The sequence below is a fragment of the Ranitomeya variabilis genome, chromosome 1, assembly GCF_051348905.1.
Source record: "Ranitomeya variabilis isolate aRanVar5 chromosome 1, aRanVar5.hap1, whole genome shotgun sequence".
NCBI lineage: Eukaryota > Metazoa > Chordata > Amphibia > Anura > Dendrobatidae > Ranitomeya > Ranitomeya variabilis.
In genome coordinates, this window is record NC_135232.1 from 92,959,705 (window position 1) to 92,979,091 (window position 19,387).

General features: G+C 42.9%; 1 protein-coding gene across 2 annotated transcripts in view; it reads left to right on the forward strand.

Moving 5' to 3' along the window:
- The window catches only part of RNF180 (ring finger protein 180), a 142,584-nt gene extending 127,171 nt beyond the window's left edge, over positions 1-15,413 (forward strand). Inside the window, exons 6-7 of one of the 2 annotated variants that reach the window (XM_077286079.1) lie at positions 5,791-5,916; positions 14,805-15,413. In XM_077286079.1, the coding sequence (XP_077142194.1) occupies positions 5,791-5,916; positions 14,805-14,998 (320 nt within the window). In that variant the 3' untranslated portion in view covers positions 14,999-15,413. The remainder of the gene's footprint in view (positions 1-5,790; positions 5,917-14,804) is intronic. The other variant, XM_077286087.1, reaches the window with a different exon arrangement.
- The last annotated feature ends 3,974 nt before the right edge of the window (positions 15,414-19,387 follow it).

Consider the following 19,387-nt stretch of genomic DNA (forward strand, 5'->3'; position numbering starts at 1 on the left):
GACTTCAAAAGAGGGGAGGATAAGGGAGGGTAGAGGTGGGATTGGGTTAAAGGTACAGTTGGAAGAAAGGAGAAGGCCCACTCCTCCACCATGTTTGTTGCCAGGGCGAGGAGTGTGGGTGAAGTGGGGGCCACCATAACATAGTGCAGCAGGGGAGGCTGTGTCAGAGGGTGTCAGCCATGTTTCAGTGATGCCCAGAAAGAAAAGATTACGAGAGGTAAAGAGGTCATGAATCACGTGGAGTTTATTGCAGATGGAGCGGGCATTCCATAGTGATCCAGAGAGAGGGTGCAAAGGGGTGGGCGTCATGGGCACGGATTTGAGGTGGGCAAGATTTCGGGTGTTTATATAGGGTTGGGAGCGATAGGAGGGGGTAGTAATGGGAAGTATGAGCTGTGGGGGTCCAGGATTGGGAGATATGTCTCCAGCACTGAGGAGAAGCAGAGAGAGACAGAGCAGGTGGGAGAAGGAGAGTGGGCGGCTTGCTTTGTGTGTTATTAGGAGAGATCTGAGGTTGAGGAGCAGGTCAGCGGAGGAGGTCAGGTGGGGAGGCAGGAGGGAAGGAGAGATTATTACTTGGTTAGGGGGTGCTGGAGTTTGAGGATAGCGAAGGAGAGTGAGGAGCAAGGGAGCCAGAACTGTTAGAGCATATGTCAGCATGATGATAATAAGTATGGGGAAATGGAATGAAATTTAGTTCAGTTATTAACAGTGGTTAGTCTTACCTTCTGTTCACTTTCTAGCTTTTTTCTGGCATATTTCTGCTATAATATTTGCAGTTATCCTTTTAGCGACATCCTTATAGAGACAGACCAAGGTCCAGACAGACCAGTGTCTCTGAATTTATAACAGGCTGAGGGTACTGTCACACTCTGCAACTTTCCAACGATCACGACCAACGATACGACCTGGCCGTGATCGTTGGAAAGTCGTTGTGTGGTCGCTGGGGAGCTGTCACACAGACCGCTCTCCAGCGACCAACGATGCCGAGGTCCCGGGTAACCAGGGTAAACATCGGGTTACTAAGCGCAGGGCCGCGCTTAGTAACCCGATGTTTACCCTGGTTACCAGCGTAAAAGTAAAAAAAAAACCGTACATACTCACATTCCGGTGTCCTTCAGGTCCCTTGCCGTCTGCTTCCCGCTCTGACTGAGTGCCGCCGTAAAGTGAAAGCAGATCACAGCGGTGACGTCACCGCTGTGCTCTGTACTGCCTTACGGCCGGGAGTCAGTCAGAGCGGGAAGCAGACGGCAAGGGACCTGAAGGACACCGGAATGTGAGTATGTACGGTTTGGTTTTTTTACTTTTACGCTGGTAACCACGGTAAACATCGGGTTACTAAGCGCGGCCCTGCGCTTAGTAACCCGATGTTTACCCTGGTTACAAGCGAACGCATCACTGGATCGCTGTCACACACAACGATCCAGCGATGACAGCGGGAGATCCAGCGACAAAATAAAGTTCCAAACGATCTGCTACGACGTACGATTCTCAGCAGGGTCCCTGATCGCTGCTGCGTGTCAGACACAGCGATATCGTATGGATATCGCTGGAACGTCACGGATCGTACCGTCGTAGCGATCAAAGTGCCACTGTGTGACAGTACCCTAAGAGCTCAGGAAATAGGCCAGGTGTGATCAGGAGGGAGGGGCAGCAGGAAGACTGGTCACAGACACAGGAGGGGATTAATTAGAAGTCAGAAGGGAAAATGCAAGGGGAAATAGATCAAAATGGAAAGATAAAGCCAAAACTGTGTATTGGCATCAAGGAATTAAAATGAGAAAACATGCAGGGGAATGGAGAAAAAAAACAAACAAAAAAAAAACAGTTATAGCAGCCAGCGGACATACCAGGAAGAAAAAGCAGGGTGAGGAAGATCAGGAAAGTTGGGTGATGGTGATGGAATTGGGGTAGCAGTCAGCGGACATACCAGGAAGAAAAAGCAGGGTGAGGAAGATCAGGAAAGTTGGGTGATGGTGATGGAATTGGGGTAGCAGTCAGTGGACATACCAGGAAGAAAAAGCAGGGTGAGGAAGATCAGGAAAGTTGGGTGATGGTGATGGAATTGGGGTAGCAGTCAGCGGACATACCAGGAAGAAAAAGCAGGGTGAGGAAGATCAGGAAAGTTGGGTGATGGTGATGGAATTGGGGTAGCAGTCAGTGGACATACCAGGAAGAAAAAGCAGGGTGAGGAAGATCAGGAAAGTTGGGTGATGGTGATGGAATTGGGGTAGCAGTCAGGGGACATACCAGGAAGAAAAAGCAGGGTGAGGAAGATCAGGAAAGTTGGGTGATGGTGATGAAATTGGGGTAGCAGTCAGCGGACATACCAGGAAGAAAAAGCAGGGTGAGGAAGATCAGGAAAGTTGGGTGATGGTGATTGAATTGGGGTAGCAGTCAGCGGACATACCAGGAAGAAAAAGCAGGGTGAGGAAGATCAGGAAAGTTGGGTGATGGTGATGGAATTGGGGTAGAAGTCAGCGGACATACCAGGAAGAAAAAGCAGGGTGAGGAAGATCAGGAAAGTTGGGTGATGGTGATGAAATTGGGGTAGCAGTCAGCGGACATACCAGGAAGAAAAAGCAGGGTGAGGAAGATCAGGAAAGTTGGGTGATGGTGATGGAATTGGGGTAGCAGTCAGCGGACATACCTGAGGATGAAACAGATAGGTTGTCAGATTGATAGCACTAACAAAGCATAGCAAAGATAAAAATAAAAATTAAGCATCTATAGCAGTGGGTTACTTTTCTGGCATATTTCTGCTATAATATTTGCAGTTATTCTTTTAGCGACATCCTAATCTGATAACACCCAATCTGAGCATGCTCGTTCATCACTAAAATCCACAGCCACAGCCATATGTATCATATGTGAATTTTATCATGGACAACAGCAGCACAAATTGATATACTGCAGATTCTAAAATTGTCACCGTAGCATAGAGATGAGTTTTGTCCAAATCTTATCCACATCAGTAATGGATTGTCCGGTGGACATAGGCTGCCATTGCTGTCGGCAGCACTAGGCTTGTTCACATAAGATGATGTGCTGCTGAGAACGATTATCCGTTGTGCACCACAAAAGATCATTTCACTCAGTGAATGAGGGGTTTAGCTTTTTCGTCAGGTCATCAGTAGAATGTTTAAACTGCACTATTACTCTCTTAGGTATGATCACTTGCAATAATAGTGCAGTGTAAATAAAGACAATGTATATCAGCTTAGTAATGACTGATGGGACCTTGCAAAATCAGAGATAACAAAGTGTTTATTTACACTCATGTGTGACAAAGTCACTGGCAAAGTGCTGGAGGGGAGATATGTTTCACTGTGCTTAATAGCCAATTTGTTTAAAGGGCTGTTTTTTTGTGGACAACCATTGAGTGGGTGGGAGGTTGTCCACCTTATCTCCACCCCAGGGTGTGGTCTGGTGCTTAAATAGCTGGCCTCCAGAGACAGTCATTGTTCAGCATGTGAAGAGAGAGAAACTCAAGGAAAGTGCTTATCCTAAAGCTAAACTGAATCAGGAAGTTTTGCTAACCCTAAGCTGGGCAGTCCCTCACAGCTGCAGAGACTGTGAGACACAATTTTGTTTTGTTTTTCTTGTTTTGACCAAAGGGCTGTGTTTATTTTTCGGTTCACGTTGGTTTATGCTGCATATACAATATACTAATGGAAGATTTAAGGAGACAGTGTACCTGTGTCTACCTCAGTGCGCAATCGAGTGAGCCGATCTATCACACATGTGAAAAAGTAATCAAAAAGTGTTAAATATCATTTTAAACTGGGTTTACATTAGGTTTTTACTTTGCATCCATGTCTTGGATAGGGGTTCCATCTGTCGCCATAAAATGGGATTCAAAGTAGAACTCCGAACTGAGCCATAAAGCATAATGAGGCAAAGTCAAAAGTCTGCAAATTTGACCATTACTTTACCTCATTTATGAGGCAATTCTGCAATTTTGGTTCCCATTTGAGCCTTCTTTCCTGTGAGGTCTGTCTATTTTAGTCGGACACAATAGTATAGACACATAATAGAGAAGGCTGACAGCACTCACTAAGTATGGACACCTGCTCTCGATCCACGGAATCCACTTGGAGAAGTAGCAGCAGTCAGGGTAGATGAGAACAGCATCCAATCCAGGTGTAGAATTTCAAAGAAACTTGATTCCGGAATATAGTTCCTTTGAAATTCTACACATGGATTGGATGCTGTTCCCATTTACCCTGATGGACACAATAGTATGGTCGCATACGCTATTGTGTCCAGATTAAAAAACAGACACCACAGGAAAGATGGCTCAAATGGACACCAAAATTGCAGATTTTGGACTGTGTTAGCATAATTATACTTAATAAATCCTTTGAATTTCCCATCCAAATAGCATTTTGTGGAAAATTTTGGGAAATTGAGGAAGCCACAAATGAAGTTATGGGCGTCGAGCATGAACCAGAATGCAAAATTAGCCAAATTCAGAAGAGTTTGTTACCGCTTTTGTATACACAATATGAGTTTTCACGTCATGTTAAAGAGCTTACAAATTGATAACCTATCCCTAGTATAGGTCATCAATATCAGACTGATGAGGGTCTTACAGCCATTATACTGACCATTCTGCAGATATCCACCCCTGCAGTGACTCTGTATACAACTTAGTGGCTGTTGCTGAGAACTGCAACTCAGCTCCTATTCAGCTAATTGGTTGAGGTGCTGATGTCTGACCCCTGATGATCTGATATTGATGACCTATCTTAAGACGATGTTATCATTATCAAAGCAGTGGACAACCCCTTTAAGTGATTACAGCTTAAATGGTCAGCTTTTGAGGCAGCAGGAGAGGGTGACGGAGGATTATCATAAATGCAAGCCTTGAACCAAATGTTGCTGGAGTAAGAGCACACCTCTTAAATTCATTCCACATTAGGCCTGATTGGGGTTGGAAAATGAAATCTACTTCAGGTGTGAACTGGAATGGATTTTCAATACAATTTGCATGAGTGCCGATTGTCGATGCCCACTTTTGCTAAGCCTCAACCATTTTTTTTTAATATACTCCTGCCCTTGGCACCAAGGGAATGATAAATTCCCCCATGACTTTAATAACAGCGTTTAACTCTGTGAAGCCATGTATTTTCTGCACAATCCATTATGGAACCTGAGTTTCCACATTTGCGTCATCTGTCCATATTATATGATGTCAAAGTGCATGGCGCAGTAGAGATTATGACTTTGCTACTTGGCTTCAAGCCAACCTTGCATTAATCTTGGGGGTTTGGAAAAATTAAGTGTCGACCAACAGCTATCCAAAATCTATCACCTAGTTGAAAACTGATGGCTTTGGCTGTTAATTCTGTTATTGCGGCTCTGTCTTTAGATTTTTTGCCAATCAGCTGTGAACGTGTCTTTGATTGTTGGTATAGTTCCAATGGATCTTAAATGATGAAGTGCGGAGAAAATTATAACAACAGTTTTAAAGGACTCCAGATTATTTCATTTTGATGGTGAAGGTCATGCATAGTCTGATCATGGTGATAATACTCAGAAGGGCATCAAATACTGCAGAAGCAACATAGGGTTAAATGTAAAATAAAAATAGTTTGCTAATGCTGGTGTGATATATTGCTTTTAAAGCGTGTCATATTCGTTAAATACAATTTATTTCGGCCATACTAAATGCACTGTTATACAGAATAATGCTGAAACATCAAGTCTTGGTGGTGCTGGCTGCCGGCAGATTGTATAACAGTATTACTTTGGAACATGACCTCATTTCTATCTGTTTAATTACAGATCTCAGCAAATGTTCTGTTGCATTCTTTCCAAATGACTATCTTAAAAGAAAGCAAAGTTTTCAAAGAGCAAATTGTGCAAAATGGCCTCTGCCCAACTGCAACAGACTATTCAGAGTCTTTGGAGGTAAGACTTTAAATGTGTTTAAAGTTATCTATCTATCTATCTATCTATCTATCTATCTATCTTTCTATCTATCTAAATACCATATATACTCGAGTATAAGTCGAGATTTTCAGCCCATTTCATTTTTTTAGGCTGAAAGTGTCCTCTCGGCTTATACTCGAGAAATTGTCCCAGGGGGTCACCGGGGGAGGGGGAGCGGCAGCTGTCACATCATACTCACCGGCTCCTGGCGCATCTCTGCATGTCCCTGCTTCTCCGATGGTCTATGGTGCTGGCAGCTTGTTCCTGTGTTCAGCAGTCACGAGGTACCGCTCATTAAAGTAATGAATATGGACGCGACTCCACTCCCATAGGCGGAGCGCATATTCACTACTTTAATGAGCAGCACCATGTGACCGCTGAACACAGGAACAAGTTGCCGGAGCGTGCCAGAGACCATCAGAGAAGCAGGGTTGTACAGACCGCACCGGGAGGGTGTGTATGACGGGGGCGAGCCATGCCATATTCATCTGTCCCCGTTCCACCACCGCGCTCTGTCTTCCACGGCCTCTGGCTGTGACGTTCAGATCAGAAGGCGCGATGACTAGGTTAGTGCGCGCCCTCTGCCTGAACAGTCACTGCAGAGACCTGGAAGACACAGCGGCGTGCGGCGGTGGAATGGGGACAGGTGAATATTGCAAGTGCCGGGGGCCTGAGCCAGCAGCAACTCCTGCACCTAGCGCCCAGTAACGAGGTGAGTATGTCTTTTTTTTTTATTGTGAAGACAAAAGAAAAAATCCAGCTCACCATAGTTGTAGTCCCTGGAGGCTCGGAGCACGGAAACACTGTGTCAAGGCGTGAGGAATGCAGGAAATAGAAAAAAATCCAGCTCGACGAGGTGGTGAAAAAGCAAAGTCTTGGTACTTTATTCACTTCATATCAAAAAATAGAGGATAAAACAACAGCACAATATAATTAAAAACACTATCAATAGTGTTTTTAATTATATTGTGCTGTTGTTTTATCCTCTATTTTTTGATATGAAGTGAATAAAGTACCAAGACTTTGCTTTTTCACCACCTCGTCGAGCTGGATTTTTTTCTATTTCCTTTTTTTTTTATTGCAGCATATGGGGCATATTTTTTTGTGGAGCATCTTATGGGGCCATCAACCTTCATGGGGTATATTATTCTATGGAGCATAATATGGAACCATCAACCTTTATGGGGCACATTATTCTGTGGAGCATCTTATGGGGCGTTCAACTTTTATGGAGCAGCATATGTGGCATAATATTTTATGGAGCATCTAATGGGGCCATCGTCCTTTATGGAGCGGCATATGGGGCATATATTATTCTATGGAGCATCTTATGGGGCCATCAGCCTTTATGGAGCAGCATGTGCGGCATATTATTCTATGGAGCATCTTATGGGGCCATCATTAACCATTTATGCGGCATTATATGGGGCATATTTTAATATGAAGCATCTTATGGTGCCATCATTAACCTTTGTGCAGCATTATATTGGGCATATTTTTGTACGGAGCATCTTATGGGGCCTATCATGAACTTTATGGAGCATTATATGGGGCATATTTTAATATGGAGCATCTTATGGGGCCCATCATGAACTGTATGGAGCATTATATGGGGCTCCTGATTCAATATGGATATTCAAAAACACTTAGCCTACTGATGTCTCAATTAATTTTACCAGTAGCTGCTGCATTTCCCACCCTAGGCTTATACTCAAGTCATTAGGTTTTCCCAGTTTTTTGAGGCAAAATCAGGGGTCTCGGCTTATACTCGCTTCGGCTTATACTCCAGTATACACGGTAATCCAAAAAATGTAGCTATCATGCCACAGAATATTAATTGAAAAAGGTACAAAAATGTATTTGTCCATTTGAAAAATGGCAATGTTTTGGCTCAAAGACATAGAGCTTTTGTCAAGCCTCCCCATCTATCTGTCTCTTTATCTCATAAAAAATGGGTTATTCTCATAATTAAAATTTATCAGCCAACCAAAGTATTTGTGGGGTGGGAGGTGACCGCTATGACTCTACATCAATCCCAAGAGTAGGAGACTAAAATTCCCTATTGGAATTAAAACGTACAGTGGGGCAAAAAAGTATTTAGTCAGTCAGCAATAGTGGAAGTTCCACCACTTAAAAAGATGAGAGGCGTCTGTAATTTACATCATAGGTAGACCTCAACTATGGGAGACAAACTAAGAAAAAAAAATCCAGAAAATCACATTGTCTGTTTTTTTATCATTATATTTGCATATTATGGTGGAAAATAAGTATTTGGTCAGAAACAAACAATCAAGATTTCTGGCTCTCACAGACCTGTAACTTCTTCTTTAAGAGTCTCCTCTTTCCTCCACTCATTACCTGTAGTAATGGCACCATTTTAAACTTGTTATCAGTATAAAAAGACACCTGTGCACACCCTCAAACAGTCTGACTCCAAACTCCACTATGGTGAAGACCAAAGAGCTGTCAAAGGACACCAGAAACAAAATTGTAGCCCTGCACCAGGCTGGGAAGACTGAATCTGCAATAGCCAACCAGCTTGGAGTGAAGAAATCAACAGTGGGAGCAATAATTAGAAAATGGAAGACATTCAAGACCACTGATAATCTCCCTCGATCTGGGGCTCCACGCAAAATCCCACCCCGTGGGGTCAGAATGATCACAAGAACGGTGAGCAAAAATCCCAGAACCACGCGGGGGGACCTAGTGAATGAACTGCAGAGAGCTGGGACCAATGTAACAAGGCCTACCATAAGTAACACACTACGCCACCATGGACTCAGATCCTGCAGTGCCAGATGTGTCCCACTGCTTAAGCCAGTACATGTCCGGGCCCGTCTGAAGTTTGCTAGAGAGCATTTGGATGATCCAGAGGAGTTTTGGGAGAATGTCCTATGGTCTGATGAAACCAAACTGGAACTATTTGGTAGAAACACAACTTGTCGTGTTTGGAGGAAAAAGAATACTGAGTTGCATCCATCAAACACCATACCTACTGTAAAGCATGGTGGTGAAAACATCATGCTTTGGGGCTGTTTCTCTGCAAAGGGGCCAGGACGACTGATCCGGGTACATGAAAGAATGAATGGGGCCATGTATCGTGAGATTTTGAGTGCAAACCTCCTTCCATCAGCAAGGGCATTGAAGATGAAACGTGGCTGGGTCTTTCAACATGACAATGATCCAAAGCACACCGCCAGGGCAACGAAGGAGTGGCTTCGTAAGAAGCATTTCAAGGTCCTTGAGTGGCCTAGCCAGTCTCCAGATCTCAACCCTATAGAAAACCTTGGGAGGGAGTTGAAAGTCCGTGTTGCCAAGCGAAAAGCCAAAAACATCACTGCTCTAGAGGAGATCTGCATGGAGGAATGGGCCAACATACCAACAACAGTGTGTGGCAACCTTGTGAAGACTTACAGAAAACGTTTGACCTCTGTCATTGCCAACAAAGGATATATTACAAAGTATTGAGATGAAATTTTGTTTCTGACCAAATACTTATTTTCCACCATAATATGCAAATAAAATGATAAAAAAACAGACAATGTGATTTTCTGGATTTTTTTTTCTCAGTTTGTCTCCCACAGTTGAGGTCTACCTATGATGTAAATTACAGACGCCTCTCATCTTTTTAAGTGGTGGAACTTGCACTATTGCTGACTGACTAAATACTTTTTTGCCCCACTGTAGCTGCTCACTTGTACCACCAATTAGTTGTCTATGGCAAGGTATTTTTTTATAGGCGCCTTGGGACCTCACTTGACAGGCTGAAGTGACACCTGCTCCTCATCAGATAAATAAACAAGATGCCTGGACCTCAAAAATTTGTTTTGGAAGTCCGCGCCAAAATTAAAAATAAAGCTCAATTTACCTATTGTCTCTTAAACGCCTTGTAAAGTTAAATTAGTAAATGTAATGTGGCTATGTCAGTTGTTGCCTTGCAGCTCTAAAAATGGCTAGAAAGGACAAGCTTAGCCCAAGACACTCCTTTACCAGATCCCAGAGGTTGTCCTAGCCTTAACCCTTTAACCCCTGTACCGGAATCTGGACTTTCACAGTGGCCCATAGGTTGGGGCCACGATGTTAGCTCTGGACAATGGCATAGACTGGCAAGAGTGGTCAGGTAGCCGGGTCCGAGCCATGAGGGCAGAAAAGGTAAAAAATCAGAAGACATAAGAGTAGTCAGTAAACATACAGAGGTCAAAACAGGAAGCAAATACACAAGACAGGATTTAAGCACACAGGACTGCACTAGAGGAGAACAAAGCTATATCTGGCAGGTTCCAGCTGATTACTCTAGGTGGTCAGCAGACACACCCTTAAGGCTGGACAGAGCTTGCACTGCCCAGAGCTTCTGGATCCGAATTCTCCTCCATCACCAGTGCCACTCACAGAATGAGTAGGGTGGCGCCTGTTGACGGAAGCAGATATTGCAAGAGTAAGTAATGGAGGATATGTGACAGTAGAAAATGCTAAGCTTGAGTTTGCTGCTGCTTGAGAGAGGAATATGCAGCTTATAATGAATTACTTAAATTTATTTTACACAAAGCAGCAAGTATTTGTGAAGTGTAAAGGAAATGATACATGGTTTTCTAAATATTTAAAAAATATAAATCTAAAAACTGGAGCAAGCATTTGTTTTCAGTGCCACCGAGTCAATACTTAGTAATAGCACCTTTTGTTGCAATTACTCCTGCACAAGTTTTGCACATCTAGAGGCTGAATATTTTGCCCATTCATCTTTTCAAAGTACCTCTAGATCAGTAAAATTGGATGGAGACCGTCTGTAAACAGAAATGTTCAAGTCTTGTCACAGATTTTCACTGTGATGGACTTCAACTGGATCATTCAAACACATGTCTATGCTTTGATCTAAACTATTCCATTGTAACTCTTTCAGTATATTTAAGGTAGTTGCCTAGCTGGAATGTGAATGAGTTTTTCTCACGGTGCTTGCGCTGATCTCACCGAGGTCACGACAGTTCAGCCCGGCTGGGAAAGCAATCTCAGTGACAGGGGGTAACCTCAATGATGTCACCGCCGGTCACTCAGGCTGCGCTCACAGTTCAGTCACCATTGGTTCCCAGCCTGCACGGTCACATCTTGGCACCGTCCAGGATGAAAACTGTTTTTCCCCGACATGGATTACTGCATGGGGCAGAATGACGAGAGATGAGGGATATTGTTGTTTTTTTATTTTCGTTTTATTACAGGAGAACGAGGGCTTTGGTGGAATAGGCGTTTAGTGAGTATAACTGTGTTTGTTATTTGTAAATAAAAAAGGAAAACTGTGTTTTGCTTTATTTCTAATAAAAGCCTTTATTCTGGCTATGTCTTTTACCATACCACTATAGGATTAGTAATGGATAGGTGTCTTATAGATACCTCTCCATTACTAAGCCATGGGCTTGATGTCCCCTGACCATACAAATGTGACATTAACGCCACAAATATTAACCCCACTTGCCACCTCTACAGGGCAAGTGGGAAGAGCCGGACAAAGTGCCAGAATTAGCACATCTAATAGATGTGCCTTTTCTGGGCAGCTGCGGACTGCTATTTTTAGGCTGGGGGGCAATATCCATGACCCCTTACCAGCCTAAGAATACCAGCCCCCAGCTGTCTGCTTTAGCAAGGCTGGTTGTCAAAAATGAGGGGAACCCATGCTGGTTTTTTTACTATTTATTTAAATAATTTAAAAAAAAAACAGCCCGGGGACTCCTCTATTCTTGATAAACAGCTTGTTGAAGCTGGCAGCTGAGGGTTGCAGCCCCCAGCTATGAGTTTTGCCTGGCTGGTTATCAAAAACACAGCGGAACCCATGCCATTTTTTTTTTTTTAATTATTTATAGCGCAGGAGCCGGCTAATGAATACTCCCATCCGCCGCTCTCGCTGTTATTAGCAGCAGCAAGTGTCGGATGATGGGAGCTGTAGTCCCATCAGCTGACACCAGTGACCGGAGGTAAACTTTATACCTCCGATCACAACTGAGCGCTCCCGCTGTCTTCTGACAGCATGCGAACCGTGGCTCTCTGACCGGCGGGGATGATTTCACCACCGCTCAGAAGCGGTGTTTGCCACGCTGTCATGCACATGACAGCATGACAAACAACCGATGTTCAGACAACCAAATCCGAACAGTAACACGAACATCCTGGTGAAGTCCGTGTTCGGTGTCCGTGCCCATCTCTACTCAGGATTTTATTTAGGGGTATCAGACTACAGAGGGCTGAATACAAAAGCATGTCACAATTTTCAGATTTATATATTTGAAATAATTACAAACCCTGTATCATTTCCTTTACATTTCACAAATACTTACTACTTCATGTTGGTATATCACATAAAATCCCAATAAAATAAATTTAAGTTTACTGGTATAACGTGAAAAACTGTAGAAAAGTTCAAGGGATATGACTTCTTTTTCATGGCACTGTAAATCGAGTTCCAACAAGCACTTAATACCTTCATAAGTGTCCCTGCATTCCTCTAAAAAAGTGTTTTATTCATGTCCCACGCTTCATGTAAATTGCACAGTGCGATCCGATGGACGAATCCACAATGTGTTCAGCACCACCACAGTCCCTTCAAATGCCACCTCATGCATAATGATGAAAGTGGATGACATATCCTACATCATCCACATAGTGCTCAAAGTTTTCTGCCTATTCAATTGAGTCCGAGACCTGCGCAAGCGCACTTCACTGTACCGTAGGGTGGAGTGAAGTCACATAATGCTTCACTTCTACATTATTAGCTCCCTGTTCAATAGGGCAGAGTGAGGTATGCCTGCGCAGGTCTGTGATCCCACAACGCAGGCGCGAGACTTTGAGCACTGTATGGATGATGTAGGAGACTTCATCCACTTCCATCAAGATGCAAGAGGTGGTGTTTGAAGGGACCAGGGCTGCACGGAATGCAATCTGGATTTGCACGTTTACAAGCTTTAAAAGATGATGTGCATGGTTCATAAGGTATAGAACTGGTGACAGGTTCTTTTTAACACACACCCTCAAAGTTAAGGCAAAAGTATCCATCGCCTATATTGGGCCATGACATTTGCCAATAGTATGTTGAGTAATGTATGGAATTAAACATAAGCTGTGTACTCTGGGACTTACTGGACAACAGGTAATGCTATGTTATACAAAGTGTCCAACCTATAGGGCTCATGCAGACATCTGTGCAAATCGGTCCAAGCACAGATTGCTAATGCATGGACTGGTGGTGGGTCTCCTGACCCAACCATGACAGGCTCATAGAAATATATCAAGCTGTAATGTTTGGGTCGGCAGAGCCGCGTCCAGTCCGTGCATTAGAGGTACGTGCTTAGACCGATTTGCACAGCATTCGCATAAGCCCTTACACTTTAATGCAAGTCATGAAAAGTATCTGTCTTTTAAAGGGAATCGGTCAGTGGGATCAATCCTCCTAAGCCGTCTATATGGGCATGCAGATCATGGAATGTTGAATAATATTAACACCTTGACATCTGTGATCCGATGTCTTATTCCCGAGAAATCCAAGGTTTTTTTAATATGTAAATGAGCTGTTAAGATCTATGGGCCATTGACTAATGAGACACTATGTTCTATGCAGTGTGAGCGACAATAGAACTGTTGACAACAGGCTGCGGACAGCAAGATAAAGAGAAGGGAGACACGTACTGGCTGACACTTTCTCAGGGGATAGACGACATCACTTTTAAAGTCATTGGCAGATTGTCTATTTATCACATTATTTATCAAATGAGATTAAGTAGTCTGGCACCAGTCAAGTTCTGCAATTGGTCATGGTACCCATCGAATACAATCTCACACCATACAGTCAAAACAATGTGTATGTTAACGCATATTACTATTTTTAATATACAAATGAAACAAAGGTTATCATGACTCAGAACACATGTCACAGAAGGTTATCTCCTCTTATGGCACTCCCACCGATCAGTAGCACAGGGCACTATTATCCCCATTAGAGCACATCCTTGACCAACGTTTTACTCATTCTCTGCGGGGCTGTCGGAAAAAAGCTGAGCTCAGCATTCAGCAGCTCCATTAGGAATGAATGAATGAAGTGGCAGCTGAGAATGTGCACTGCCTCTGCTGATCAGTGATGGTCCTAGCAGTCTGGCCTCTACTGATCAATAACTTATCACCTATCCAGTGGTTCAGGCCTATGAGTGTTGCTGGTCACAGGTTGACTTCTCCTCTCTACCTGCATTAGCCAACCCTCCTGTGTGGCTAAGCGTGGATGACATCTACTACTGTATATCATCCACCTGGCGCTGCAAAACTTGCGCCCATGCAGTAGATGCACAGATCTGCACAGGAGTGCCCAGTGATGACCCAGAATAAAGCAGGCACCATGGTATGTGCATTACAGGACTTTGTTCTATACTCAAGAAGGCAGAGAGTGCTTGGTGGATGACATATGAGATGTCATCCACGTTCATCAAGAAAGGAGATTACATGGAGAGAGGAGGTCCTAACCACAGACCAGCGACACCCATCGGGCCAGACTGCGCCGATTAGCATACAGTGTGAGAGAATTAGAAGGGGTATTATCATAGGTCTGCGAAAAGCGGGGGCTTATACTCTGATTATTGCAGTGATGTGTAAGAAGACTTAAAGGTAGAGTTTTTAGTTTATATGGGTAAAACCTGGTGATAGGTTCTCTTTAAGTAAGGACACATTTGCATACATCAAAGCTATACATTTGGATTCAATGTCACAAGATTTTCTCAGCGTATATGTTATGAACATAATGTGAACAGTGTCTTATATATGTAATATATCGTTTTCATTATTTATTTATTTTATTTTTCTTCGCCAGTACTTTTTATGACTACATTTATTCTCCATTGTAGATTTCAGGAGACACATAGATCCAGTAGGAAGAAGGCAGTTTCCACATGGAGAACACAGACTTGACTTTGATGATGAAAGCCGTGGTTGGAGATTTGACCTGGACATGATCATTATATACATATACTCAGTGAACTGGGTCATTGGATTTATTTTATTTTGTCTTTTGTGCTATTTTTTCTTTCTCTCACTTTAGGAAAACATATCTGCTAGCCATAATAAAAAACTGTGCTAGCTGCTCTGTATATTTGCAAATGTACAGCAACATAAAACATCAGGAATATTCTCAGATAATAAAAATAGCTTTGCTTGAATTCAGGCTGATTCTGCAGAATTGAAAGGGATGTTGTACCAGTATGTGTCATCTGAATGCAGCTTATTGATCCTAATGGGGTCGGAGGGACCCAGCGCTCCATGTGTTACCCAGACAGCCCATTTATTCGAGGGATTTATTTTAATTTACCCGGTTTGCTCCTTAAAAATGGTCACTGTTATTTCAATAATCACAAATTAATAGTACAAACAAATAAAAGAAATGTTGTAACACACAGTCATGAGAAAAACTAAGTACACCCTCTTTGAATTCTATGATTTTAAGTATCAGGACGTAATGAAAAATCCTCTAGCCCTTAGAAATTCTTAAAATCAGGTGTGAATAGCACATGACAAATTACACTGCGCCATTATTTATTTAACAAACACTAGCCAAAATACAGAAGCAGTATGTGAGAAATTAAGTACTCCCCATGAATCCATACCTTGTAGAACCACCATTAGCAACAACATCTTTAGGTGATCATTTTCTGGAATCAGGGACTCTGCCTCTACATCATACTGCTCTCAGCTTAAGGCCGGGGTCACACTTGTGAGTGCAATGCGAGAAACTCGCACGAGTCTCTCGCATCAATACCCGGCACTGCCGCCGACACTCGGAACTGAAGTGTGTGGCTGTATGTATTTCTATGCAGCTGAACGCTCCAGTCCCGAGTGCCTGGTATTGATGCGAGAGACTCATGCGAGTTTCTCGCATTGCACTCACAAGTGTGACCCCGGCCTAAAAAGCAAAAACCTGTAGACAGATTAAGTTTTATTTTATCTATTTATTTTACTCACAGTAGTGTTCAAAATAATAGCAGTATGTTAAAAAACATGAGTTAATCACCAAATCTTTATACTAGTTTTTATTTCCAGCATTAGGAACATCGCACACTGTTTTCTAATTCAAAACATGGAGAAATGTAGATAATTTTTTACTACTTTCAGAAAATAACAAAAAATAGCAGTGTCTTCATTTGTCTTTAGAAATTCAGAATATATACTATTTTTTTTGTGGATTTAGCATTTCTGTGAATCACTAACCTAATATTTAGTTGTTACCAACAGTTTTTTTGAACTGCTTTACATCTATGTTGCATAGAGTCAACCAACTTCTGGCACATTTTATTTATTTATTTATTCTACTCATTTATACAGCGCCATTAATTTCACAGCATTTTACAGACATTATTGGCACTGTCCCTCATGGGGCCCACAATCTAAATTCCCTATTAGTATGTGCTTAGAGTTTGGAAGGAAACCGGAGAACCCGGAGGAAACCCATACAAACATGGGGAGAACATGCTAACCACTGAGCCACCATGCCGCCCTTACATCCTACATTTTTTTTACATTTGTTGGCTTTACATCAGAAACGGCATTTTTAATGTCACCCCAGAAGTGTTCTATCGGATTAAGGTCCAGGGATTGGGCTGGCCACTCCATAACCTCAGTTTTGTTGGACGGGAACCTAGATTTTGCTCACCCATGTTGAAACACCCATATCAAGGGCATCAATCTTCAGCGTAAGGCAACATGACCTCTTCAAGTATTTTGATATATGCCAACTGGTCCATGATCCCTGGTATGCAGTAAATAGGTCCGGCACCATAGTAAGAGAAACATGCCCATATCATGATGCTTGCACCACCATGCTTCACTGTCTTCAGAGTGTACTGTGGCTTGAATGCAGAGCTGACAAACTGTCTGCGGCCCTTGGACCCAAAAAGAACAATTTTACTTTCATCAGTCCACAAAATCTTTCTCCATTTCTCTTTAGGCCAGTTGATGTGTTCTTTGGCAAATTGTATCCTCTTCGGCACGTCTTTTTTTTCTTACAGTGGGACTTCGTAGGGACTTCTTGCTAAGAGATTAGCTCCACACAGGCGTCTTCTACCTGTCACAATACTCACAGGTAACTTGAGACTGTCTTTGATCATCCTGGAGCTGATTATTGGCTGAGCCTTTGCCATTCTGGCTATTTTTCCATACATTCGAATGGTAGTCTTCCGTTTTTCGTCCACGTCTCACAGGTTTGGCTTTCCATTTTTAAGCTTTTGAGATCATTTTAGCCGAACAGTCTATCATTGTCTGCACTTCTTCATAAGTTTTACCCTCTCCAATCAACTTTTTAATCAAAGTACGCTGTTATTCCGAACAATGTCTCAATGACCCATTTTTCTCAGGCTTTCAAGGAGAAATGCATGTACAACATGTCCTGGCTTCACCCTTAAATAAGGGCCACCTGATTCCCACCTGTTTCTTCACAGAATGAATGACCTCACTATTTGAATTCAACACTGCTATTATTTTAAACACACTCCTTTCAATTAATTATTCTAATACACAGAATCAAAAACCTGGAGATCACGAATGAGGAGTCTGGTGGTTTTCTTAGAATCTGCTGCACCAACTGGTAAATTGATTGACATGTGGTAATATGATTTATACCAAAAAAAGTGATTAATCTGGTTAGTCATTTTGGACTGCTATTTCCATATTTTCCGGCGTATAAGACAACTTTTTAACCCCCGAAAATTTTGTCAAAAGTCGGGGGTCGTCTTATACACCAGGTGTCTTCTTATAGGACAGGTGCGGACCAATCTGTGGTCGCCGCATATGGTGGGGGGAGCGGTCTCGATGATGAGATGATGGGGCGCCTCACCGGGAAGGTGTAAGTGAAGCAAGCTGCAGGTGTCCAGGATGCCCGGGGTATGGAAAAAACAGAGAGAGCAGCGCTGTGCCCAGAGAAGGTGATAGGATACAAGGGCGAGCTAGCAGAATATTCAGTTTGCAATACCTTCGGCCCCATGTAGTTTGAGTCCATCTTTCCCTGTAGCTTTACAGGCTGAGTTCGCCACAAGCTCCCGTTTCCATCTCGAAGTTGCCCCAGGCTGTTAGATGGAATCACACAGAAGGGTATTTTCGGCAATCCACTGCCCTGAGTATTAGGCCAATGCTGTTCCTAGCAACCTCTTGACTTAGGCCTGCTACTTCACACACTGCTCTCCACACACTGACTGGCCCTGTCACTTCCTGATCTTGCCACTATTTCTCAGTTCCCAGCCCCCACCACTACTTCATAAGATCAACTTCCTGTATAGGGGTTAAAGTGTGAAGGCTAGAATAACCACTGGAATCTGGTAAATGGAATGGCTAGGGCCAAGCCTTTTCGCAGAAACCATTTTTAGAGCTGCCAAGCGACTACAACCCCCCGCTATATCTTTATTCAGGAGAGTTGTGAGTGTGGCAGCACAAGGAAATACAGGACTAAGCTGGTAATAGCTGGTTGCTGAATAGCAGTCTGGAGCAGTTTAACAAAAAATCTGATACCTGACTTGAGCAGAACCAAGTAGGAAGTGTGGTTTGACCAGGAAAGTACGTGGTCACAGACTGCACTACTACCTAAATACTCAGGTGGTGTACAACTGCATGAGCCAGCCTTAAAAGGCATTGGATAATGACCATAGTAAGTCAACATAGACTAGCACAGAATGACCCAGCCTAAAGGGATGGAAGCAGAGTTTGGCACTGGAGTCGCAACAGATGATCAAAAGTTCAAAGGAGGGAATCAAATGGACATGAATCAATCTACCCAGGTGACTCTGGTCCAGCTTCCTTTTTAGTGACACATTGTAGCTACACAGGAGGCCCACTAATTTCTTACCTTCTGGCATCCCCATTACGACATTTGATTCGACTGGACTGGCACAGTGTTATTTGTGCAATCTGATGCAGTCCTGGTTAATCAAAAGCCATGCTAGGGGATGTCAAAAGGTAAGAGATTTGCAGGCCTCTCGTGTAGCTGCCAGGTGCCACTGCCGTGGACACTTGACCGGAGTCCTGCGAATTGGTCTGCTCATCTCTAGAATCAGATAAGCTTCAGATCTCTACTGTTTAAACCTTTGTATAGCACAATCAACGCTAATCAACACATCAGAAGGATTAAAAAAATATATAATAAAAAGTGCCATTAAAGAAATCATTAAAGAAATTGTACCGCACTCAGATACCATTTCAGTGTAACAAAAACCCCAATGCCCAGAATATAATCCGGGAAAAGAAGGTGTGGACTACTCGTAAATTTTAAAATACATCTTTAATAAATATAATAAAAATACACAAACTACCATTTCAGTGTAGTCTGATTTTCATGAACTGTTAGGGTACGTTCACACAGGACTTTTTTGCTGCTTTTTTTTTGCTGCTTTTTTTAATGCTAATTTAGGTGCGTTATTTTGGTGCGTATTTGGTGCGTTTTTTGGGTATG